We start from the raw sequence: 10,962 nt of genomic DNA, 5'->3' as shown, positions 1-10,962 counted from the left end.
GGGTAAGGGGGTGAAATAGAACATGAAAGTGTGTTTAACGTATCTTTTAGTTTCATTTAGTTAGATTAAGTTTCGCTTTTGTGTTCCCAGCACAGACAGTTTAAGACGAGGCCTGTGCTGCTTTATGTAAACACAGCTCAACTCAGACACTTGCCTCAGTCGTTACACTGAGCTCTGCGCCTTGTCATGCAGGCTATATTACTAACGTTTTAGTGGTGTTTGTAAGCTGTCATATACATTCAACCAATTCCTCACATTAATTATGACGTAAGTGTTATACACAATGTGCAAAACTGGGAAGAACACGTTGTTTCTTCCCTGTTGTTTTTCCCCCCAGTATAACAGTCACTGCTTCCCAGTTTCACGTCACGTTATTGGTCCAAATTTGCACAACAGGAGCACGTGAGTCTCAGCCCCGCGTGGAGAAACAAGTTGTCACGTGGGTTGAACTATATGGAACAGGGGCACCCCTAAATTTGATCTCAGCGCCCCTAAAATATAAATAAATAATTTTGTTTTTTGTTTTTTAACACTTCATTTGGGAGTTGAGCCCACCCTAAAGGTCTGATCCTACAATCGCCCCTGTTTGAGAAGAAGTTATGGTGAAGCTTTTGATATAAACATCTGTGTAATACCGAGACAAAGTCAGTGAAGCTAACTGAATCACATGAACATATGGTTCAGTGTTAGCCGCTGTTAGCAGTGTGACCACCAGCTGCTAGTTGCTTACTGCTGTGTCACTTCATTATTATGTGACCCCCCCAACACATCTCAGTCAAAATACTTTTTTACTTTTAAAAGGTACACAATGTTCATGGCAGTCACCCACACCTGTTACTTCCCATTACATCAGTTACAAAGCTAACCCTGAGAAGCATGACAAACCTAGAAGGTGGATTATTGACACTTGTATTTCCTACCCACACAACCGGAAATGACACATCTTTTTTCATAGAACACTACAAACTAGGGCTGCAACTACTATTTATTTTCATTAGTTGCATGGTTCATAAAATAATGAAAAATGTTCGACACTGTTTCCCAGAGCCCAATGGTGATGTCCTCAAATGCCTCCTTTTGTCCACATCCCAAAAACATTCAGTTTACTCACATTTAAGAAGCTGGAATCAGAGAATTTGGACGTTCAAATGATTAATCGATTATTAAAATAGTTGCCAGTTAATTTAATATTTAGCAACACTAAATATATCAGCCAAACATATCAGAGTCTTCTAACCACGTGGATCAAATTATATCCTGTGTGCCGGACAAACATTTGTTTCCCAAGCCTGTTAAGCCTGTTATGTTCCCTTTCCAGGAAACCAGACATGATCTATATCTGTATCTCTATCTTTTGTTTGGATTTGTCCCAACTTGTGATGTGATACAACTTCAAAAATCTATTTTTATCACGTGTCAAAACAGGATTGTTGTATTCGTCGACATGGTCAGAGGAATCTATGAGGACGGCTCTGGAAATATTTTGAGAGCTGTAATGGGATTTTTTTTTTTTTTCCAAAGATTGGTGGTGATGGTGTATAAGTTTGGAAAAGTAGATGCAGAACTGTGATTTTGGAGTAATGGTAAAACGTGAGGCACAAATGGGAGCTGGGTGAATCACTTTAAGTTGAAAATCAGTGTTATAGGTCATAAAAATGACTCAGGAAACCACAGAGAATATTCCATTCAAGCTGGATGCCAGTGACTAATTCCCATATTATGATGAAACACTGTTAAAAAACCTACAGGCCTTTGGGTCAACTACTTCCCTGATTTATTTGTTTATTTTTGTACTTCATTGAAAACCGATGACTCAAAGACAGTCTGTTGCTAGGTCCTGTCATGAGATGGACAAGTCACAGAGCTTCCCCTCTTTCTGGGTGGTGAGTTCGTCCTGATTGAAATGTAAACATGGAACAATTCCTTGAGTTTAACATGAAAATGGCATCCTAAGTAAGATAAATATTTCCCTTTGGCAGCTGCATATAATCAGATGATTGAATTAAGTATTCTCACAGTGGTCCTCTTGGCAAACATCATTCAGCAAGCGTGTCACAAGACTGGATATCTGGTAACTCTAAACTTGAGCGGACTTCTCTGATAACTCAGCTCTAGATGTTAAACGCTCGGGATGTTTCGCCGTCTCGACAGAAGGTTCCACTGTAACTCACAGCCCCCAAAAAACTGATGGTGATCGTAATGTTCTCACTGCTGTGTGCTCAGGTTCGTTGTCTGACCGTTTTGACCACAATACAAACACAGTGTTGTTATTGATGTTGTCAGGTCAAGGTGCAGTAGGCCTGAAGTGTATCTGTTGCTGTGTATTTTGGCTCAGTTACACATGAAATGAAGTTAAACTTCACAAAACACCTGCACTGGTTTAATGTCATCAACACTGTCGCCCAATCAGAACATCCAGGCGTAAGTGAAGATGATTTTTAACCCTCTTGTTGTATTCCTGTCGACCGTCTTTGGGTTCAAAATTGACCCAGTCTGGTTTGACCTTTAATATAACACTTATTTTGGAAATTGTGATCAATAGGCCTCATTTAAATAAAACTATACTTTATTTTTGAGTTTAAAAAAGGCAGAAATTATTCATCATTTTAACTCAGAGGAAAATATGTTGACAGATTATCACAAACTAGTACATTTAGTCGGGATACAGTTTTGAAACCATTTCAACTATTTGAATGGCAGCAACATAATCTCACCTGTTGTCCTCCTTGGTCAAAATTGACCCGGTCTGACTGTTTGTAAAGCATAAAGTACAAATTATCCCCCAATTCAATGAAAGCAGTAATGATTATACTTGCAAAGAATGTAGCATGGAACCACCCATGTGATTTTCAGGCAATTGGATGACATAAATCCATATTTCAAAGTCAAATGTATTCATAAAGCACATTTAAAAACAACAGCAGTTGACCAAAGTGCTGAACAATCAAAAACATAAAAGCAACATAGCAAAAATACAGACACTAATGTTGTAGACAAAAGACCAAAAAAAGACAAATCATACTACGTTAAAAGCCAAAGAATAAAAATGAATTTCTGATATAAAAACGGGTCAAATTTGAGGGTTAAATGCTGCAGCTCTTACTGAAAGCAGCTGGGAAATATTAATAATTGACACTCCTTCAGGAAGGTCCGGGAACATCCGTCTCATCTCATCCTGCGTCGAGTTATGAATTCGATCCACATTATGTAAATGAGACATTTGGGTTTCATCTCCTGCAGGCGGCTATGGTGTGTTTGACATGCTTGTGTCTCATTTATTTATTTATTCGTTAATTGTAAGGGAAGCAAACCATACGGGGTCATGAATGCGTAATTGCGCTGATCAAGCAGAAAAGAGAGTGGATTGTAATTTTTGTGTGATAATCTTGCTAATCGCTGCGGAACAATACGGTCACGGCATGAGTGGATTTAAGGAAAAGCCCATTACGTTTTCACTCAAGAGCCTCGGTCCACTAAGCGATCTGTTAAATACATTGTTCCCTCATGTTTCCATTGGGCTCTAGCAAAAACCCAACAGTGTAATCTTGAATAATAGTTTTATAGTGAATATTTTAGAGGGGATCTGACGAATTAGAGCTGCTGCCGTCTTCAGTGTAGATCTTAGAAGAATGTATGATATGTGACGCCTCTACAAACCTGTCTAACCAGAGATCATAAGAACAAAAACACTGTTCTCCATGTGATCAGCATTACACACAACAGACAGATGATTCAAACACTGCACAAACCAGCTGTTAAACCCTGTTTATTTGGGTTTTTTTACCTAGATGTTTATCTCTTTGACCTCATTAATGTTTTATCAGCGTGACCCGATTCTCTTTACCCCTTGACCTCTGTCAGCTGGTTAACCATTGTCTTTGTTTTTCTGCCCTCACAGAGCAGAGAGTAGAAGATGTCCGACTGATCCGGGAGCAGCACCCCAACAAGATACCCGTAAGTGCACCCACGTGTTTAAAAATCAGATGAGCCTTCACTCATTTGCTCCAAAGCTGAGAGGAACCATATTTTACTTTAGATCTCAGAGCAGCGTGAGAATAACCGCCAGGGCAAGAATCAATCAGCACCATACGTGTTACAGGAAGACACGAGTAAGAACAAGACCCTTTACAACGGAAAGCGTTAACCACATGTTTCCTGGCTGTACTCTGAGCTCTGTCTGTGAGATTTTAAATGTCAGTCACTTTAATTCTTCTCTGGATTTCTGAAGGGAGATGTTTTGCCTGTCCCGCCCCGCCGGTCGTCATTTTATTAATTTAGATGAACAAATCAGGCGTGGGTTTCTAGTTTTCTAGCAAGGTTGACTGACTTGTAAGCTTGTGAGTGAGGCGAGTCCGTCGTCTCTTAGCAACCACCAATAAACACACACACACACCTCATGTTTCACCTGCTCGTTTTATCATTTTGAGATAGAGTATCAGCACAGCCTTCCATCTGCTGCACCCAAGTAAGGCTACGGCTCATCTTAAAAGCACCCCAGTGTGTGTGTGTGTGTGTTTCCTGTGTAGTCTCCTGGGGTTATAAACTGCCATGTCATGGGAAGTGTTGAGACCAGAGGCAGATGCGCTGTGTCACTGTAATGTAACTCCATCCAGACAGCCACATTGGAGCCATTCAGGGGCGGGGTGTGGTGGGTGAGGGAGGGGTAGGAGACTGTATGACAGACTGATTATAGCTCTCACTTCCTGCCTCGCTCAAACAATAAAATCTTCCTCCGTTCATGTGTTAAAGGGGCAGTCGCATCTTCAAAATCACTGCCCGATGCAGCAATGTGTTATTATTTTAATATGCATTATTATTATTATTTATACAAGGAAAAGTTACATGATGTTACAAATTAATTATCTACAGCTCAGTAAACTTTTTTTTTTTGCGTGTTTTTCCCAGGAAGCACATCGAACAGATAACAAAAGACACAATTAAAGCCCAAAATGATACTGGATTTCTGAGGCCAATTAGACCTATTTTATTTTATTTTTTAAAGAATTGTGACCAAGGTATATTGTGAGTTTTACGGATGGAAAATGAACTCATCAGCTCTCTCTAGTAGGCAAACTATGTAATTGCAACACTGTTTCTATATTACACATCATTCTGACCAATTTACTGGTCTGGCTTTCAATGTAATAATACAAACGATCAACTGACCAATTGATCTATGTATTACGGGTATTACATTCTGCATTATTATATTAGTATATCAGCTTACATTGGAGAGCTTGGCAGAAAATCAATATACAGTTGCTATCATGATGGATAATTCAATGGGATTTGGTTAGATGTTTTTTTTCTGTCTTGAAATGAGCTTTAATCAACATTTAAAGGACATTTAATCAATATTTAATGGGGCTTTAATCAACATTTACAGGGGCTTTAATCAATAATTGTTCTAATAACATACATTAACAATGGATCGCATGACTACTTGTATGTGAAAGGTGTCGCTCCGAGTGACACAGCCACACAAAATGATCCTCTCAGCTCTGTAGAGCATTTTAGCACCTTTCAGCTCATTGTTTTGAATTTTCAGCCCTCAATTTGACTGTTTTTGCTCACCTTCACAGTATTATTTACATCCAAAGGAGGCAGCTGTTATTTTCTAGCTGGAGCTCGTAGTGAGAGGAGCATTTATTAGCTAAAAAGAGAGAGATTTCCTTCAGGAGATGGTGGAGACCAAACACAGAGCTAAAAGGAGAGTTAATATCAGACTTAACGTTCCTTTTATTGTCATTTTCACTATACATTTTGGTGAGGCATAGTGAAAGAATGGGGATCAAAGTGCAAGGAGACACAACTTAAGTAACACTAAAAACAGACATGTCAGTTACAAAAACAATACAACAATAGAAGAATAAATATGAAAGTGAAATTAAAGCCAGATTTAAGTGTGCAATATAACCCTTACATACTGCTTAGGCTCATATTAGACCTGTTTTTACATGTTTTACTATAAACAATTTATGAATGTGAATTGGTGTAGAGACTAATTATGAGTCAGAATATGAACAGTATGTAAGGGTTAAGATATATCATCACCATATCATCTTCATAAGCTCATAATAAGTCCAATATTGTGTCAGCAGCTTGTTTTCAGTTCCTCTAGGCAGCTGGAAGTAAAAACCTATTAGAGATAGAAGTCTACTTTATAGTCAAGTAATACTTTTTTGAAACTATTTGAGTGTTTCAGCTCCATAAAATGAAATTCTACACATTTGTCATCATATTCACATTGCAAAATCATGTTTAAAGACTTTCCTAAAGCACCAAACATGACATCTTCCAATGTATTTACAATACATTTAAATATACTATGATAATAATCATAATAATAATACAAATAAAACGAGATAGTGTGTGTGTGTTATACAGATTTTAAACCCCCCCAAAAAATGTGATTTTTGAGCTTTAATTTCACTCGACCTGCATTCAGACAGACTGCTGCCACTCCTGGAAGACTCAGCCTTATCACAAGCAGCTCAGACCAGCTAATGAGTGTGTTCTATTGTATAAAGTGAGAGTCAGTCAGCAGATGCTCCGTGGCAGCCAGCTTCAGATGATTCCTGTTACAGATGATTGATGTCATTGATGATGAAGGGCTCCGTGTGCCTCTGCACTGCTCTTCATCAGAGCTCTTTCACAGCAGCACAGTATTAACTTGATTAAATGTCTGAGTGAATAAAAAAGAAGTCTCCGGACAGTTTGACAAAGCAAGATAGACAGTGTTCTTCATCTTCATCTTCATCTTCATCATCTTCATCGTCTGATATGTGTGACTTCATCTTCCTGTTTCATCCCCGGTATCGATCGCAGACGTCAGATTAGAAAATGGTCAGGGTAGAAAATACAGCATCTGTGTAACTGTAGAGCACTCACTGATGTGTGTGTGTATGTGTGTGTGTGTGTGCTGCAGGTGATCATTGAGAGGTATAAAGGAGAAAAACAGCTCCCCATCCTGGACAAGACCAAGTTCCTGGTGCCAGACCACGTCAACATGAGTGAACTCATCAAGATTATCAGGTACACCTCTTCTCCTCTTTTCTTTTTTCTCCTCTCTTTGTTCTATTCTCTCTGTCCCTTTCTTCCTCTTCTTCTCCCCTCCTCTTCTTTTTCTATTTCTATTCTCTCCTCTTCTTCACTTTTCTCAGCTCCTCTTTGTTGTTTTCTTCTCTTTATTTTCTGTTCTCTCACCTTTCATCTCCTCCTCTTCTATTTTCCCATCCTCTCTTCTCTTCTCCACCCATGTCTTTCACCATTTTCTATCGTTTTTATTTCCTTTTTTGGTCTCCTTTCCTCTCTATTATTTTACTCTCCTCTCTTCTTTCCTTTCCTGTCATCTCCTTCCCTCCTTTTTCTCCTCTTCATCTAATCTCCTCCCTCTCCCCATGTTCTCTTTTTTGATTTCCTCTTCTTGTCCCCTTTCCTCTCTCCTCTTTTCATTTCATTTCTTCTTTCCTTACCTGTCCTCTCCTTCCTTCTTTTTTACCTCTTCTTGGTTTTCCTTACCTTTCTCTTGTCCTCTCCTCTCTCTCACTCCCTGTCATGTCTTCTCTCCCCCACCAGGAGGCGCCTCCAGCTAAACTCCAACCAGGCTTTCTTCCTGCTGGTGAACGGTCACAGCATGGTGTCCGTGTCGGCGGCCATCTCTGAGGTGTACGAGCGTGAGCGGGACCAGGACGGCTTCCTCTACATGGTCTACGCCTCCCAGGAGACCTTCGGCACCGTCGTCAGCGCCCAGTGAAAAACAGCCTTCCTTCTTCCCATCTACCCTGGCCAGCGATTGGACAATTATAGTTTTTAGCCCCCCCCTCCTCCTCCTCCCTCTCCCACAGCCATGTTTTCCCTCCGGTTACACGGTCGTCTTTGCCACGTTAGTCTTTGACTGTAAGAAAAAACACGGAAGCAAACCGCTAAATGTTTAAACACGATAACGTTAACGGCTCAGATCGATTTCGGGGGCCGTCGTCTCTCTCGCCGCAGCGTTCCGACACACTTCACCCGGTAGCATAAAAGCCACGAGGGTCAAACCAGAACAGCAGAGTTTGAGTACAGAAATCCCCCCCCCCAAAAAAATCTGACTCAAGGCCATTAGTCTGTTAGTGTGTGTCTCTGCTTCTTTTATCGTCTCTGGTGAATCAGCTGTCACGGCAACGTACCCACAGTTCGTTTTTTTAATGTTGTGGTTCCGTGTCTCTTAGGCTGTATTTATGTTAATGTATATATACATTTCAGGTAGCAGGTATTACATGAAAGTGGTGCGGCTCCGCCACTTATCTACACATATATATACATTAGCCAATGAACAAAGCCCACCTTAGATTTAAGGTTTGTGGAGACAAATGCCTGAAAAAAGAGAGAGAGAGAAAGAGAGAGCAAGAGAGAGCGAGCTTTGGCTTCCTGAGGTTTTTTTATTGCAGTCTGAGGTCAAATTTAGGAGTCGGAGCCTAGAGAAGAAGATCCATGTTAAATGAAAAATCTGCATCTCTGCTGTGTGTGTCTCGTCACATTCCCTTTACGCTCCTTCTTCGGTGTTTTTTACCCTCCCTGCCTTCGTAGCCTATAAAAGCATCTTCACTGTAAACAAAAAAACAAACAACAACAAAAAAAAAGACGTAAGGAAAACTGCTTTGCTCTCCAAACAGATGATTGTAGTTCGCATTTAAAAAAAAAAAAAAAAAAAACTTTAAAAAAAAAACCTGCCTTGGTGTACAGATGGTGATGTTACGGCTTATGAACATAAAAAAGTGAGAGTGTAACCAAGTTGACTTTGGAAAACACTATGAAGAGCACGGTGTGATTGCATGTGTGAATGAAGAGGGAGTTGGGGGGGAAGGGGGTGCGGGGGGTGGGGTGTTTCTGTATATGCTGATGATGGTGGAGGGTTTGGAGGGGAAGGTCGCTTAAAATAAGACAGCGTTCGTTTCCTTTGAAGGAAAAGCGAAAGAAAAGAGTGAAGCGTGGGTGTCTGTGTTTCACCTTTGGACCAAGAGCTGCCACTGCTGCTCTATAACACATATTAAATATCCTGTATGTGCGTCTATCTGTCTGTCTGTAGATGGACCTTCACACCTTCATCCTCCTCCTCCTCCTCACCATCTCTCTTTTAACAGATGGAGGTTTAGCTGCTTTTGTATCGCAGTATTTTATCGTTTAGTTATTTTTTGGTTCGTTTTTATTTAACGTGATTTTTATTTCGATCGTACGACATGTCTCTCTCTACTCTCGCTGTCCACACACAGTATGTGAAGTACAAAGGTGACTTTTCTTTTCTTTTCTTTTTTGTGTTTTTTTTTTTCCTGACTAGTAAAAGCCACTGTGTGTTCGTTTACAGAGGGGTGGAGCATTTGTTTTTAGTTGGTGTCTTTTTTTCCCCCCGCCTGCTCCTCTGTTTCACACACACGCATCCACACACAGCAATATCACTCATTCTCCTTTATGTATTTATGTTGGTATTTTATAAACAATAAAAGGAGAAAAAAAATGGAATGGTTGGGCCTGCTTCAGTTATTTTCCCCCGAAACACTTAAACAGACACAAGAGCTTTTAAATGTTTAAAGACAGTTTGTGCCGAGTCATGAAATGTGAAGTATCTGTGGTAAAAATGAAGGAAGTCCACTGTGTTGTAACCAAGTCACACTTATACCACAAGTTATCAGAGCATTAACATGTGTCAGCTGTCACAAAGTTAAATATATGTGTGTATAGGATCATAATGATCTTAATATGATGATGATGATGATGGCGATGATTGTAATTTAAAGATGAACCCATGTTATAGTTGTAGTTATTAAACTTAATTAATGGGATGTAATGTGTACTACTTAAGTACAATTTTGAGGGACTAGTCCTTTACTGGAGTATTTTCTATTTGATGCTGCTTTTACTTTCACTTCACTACATTTCAGAAGGAAATATTGTACTTTCTAATCCACTACATTTATTTGAAAGCTATATTACCCTTCAGATGAACATTTTACAACGAAAAAAACCCATAAATGACACTACACTGATAAACACTAAATCAATATAATGGCTGAAAATGATCCAATATTTTGCAAAGAAAAAATTGAATCAAATTTGTATGGCAGGACTTTTGTTTTTTCCTCTTATTTTCTCCCGTTAACCCCTTAACGTTCATTTTACGACCCCTCTGATTTATCATGTGACCATTTGGAGGGGCCTGTAGCAGCCAATAACGTCATAACGGCCAATAATGTAATCATTTTGTCCGTTTTTTTTATGTAAGAAGCCGATAACGTAATAACTTGACAATAATAACAGTAACATGCTGCTTATACATCTACAACTTTTTTACTTAGATATGTGCACATTTTTGAGAGACTTCCACCACTGTCTAACTTGAATCACTGCATTGCATTTAGCTTGTAAACTGCTACCAAAAATAATGTAACTCTAAAGATAACATCTATTCATACATGTGTAAATATAGATCTGTTCCACACGCTCCCTGTAATTTTCTATGGATGAGAATGGTGTTTTTTTTATCCACGAAAAAGAAAAAAGAGAGACCTGTAATCTTTGTGTTGCTCCACTGGCTCATTTTAGTCCTTCAGTCCTCTGGCAAAGTTTCAATATCTACCTCTGACTGTTTAAAAGTATCATCTAGATTTATATTCAGGCTTAGACTGCAAAGAGCTGAGAGGAGCGAGAATGTGCCAAACACTGACAGGAAACTGGATTTCAGGGTGTAAAAATCCAGCGTTTGATACATTTCATGCTGGAGAGTTGTTTGTTTATGCTGATTTTTTCCATTTTTTCCCCCCAACAGTCCATAACTCCGAAAATCTTCAGTTTAAAATGAAAAGAGAAAAGAGCAACAAATCATCCACATTTTAGAAGCTTAAATCATCCAATATTGTGTAGTTTTCCTCAATAAATAACTTAGAAGTAATAAAACTAGATCACAGAATATAACAAATAACTTGC

General features: G+C 39.3%; 1 protein-coding gene across 1 annotated transcript in view; it reads left to right on the top strand.

Moving 5' to 3' along the window:
• map1lc3b (microtubule-associated protein 1 light chain 3 beta) overlaps window positions 1–9,501 on the top strand; it is a 10,370-nt gene extending 869 nt beyond the window's left edge. Inside the window, exons 2-4 of the mRNA XM_062420181.1 lie at window positions 3,899–3,954; window positions 6,929–7,035; window positions 7,579–9,501. Coding sequence (XP_062276165.1) covers window positions 3,899–3,954; window positions 6,929–7,035; window positions 7,579–7,756 — 341 coding nt within the window. The 3' untranslated portion in view covers window positions 7,757–9,501. The remainder of the gene's footprint in view (window positions 1–3,898; window positions 3,955–6,928; window positions 7,036–7,578) is intronic.
• The last annotated feature ends 1,461 nt before the right edge of the window (window positions 9,502–10,962 follow it).

Source organism: Scomber scombrus, chromosome 6, assembly GCF_963691925.1.
Source record: "Scomber scombrus chromosome 6, fScoSco1.1, whole genome shotgun sequence".
NCBI lineage: Eukaryota > Metazoa > Chordata > Actinopteri > Scombriformes > Scombridae > Scomber > Scomber scombrus.
This window is presented reverse-complemented; position numbering and strand designations above follow the sequence as displayed.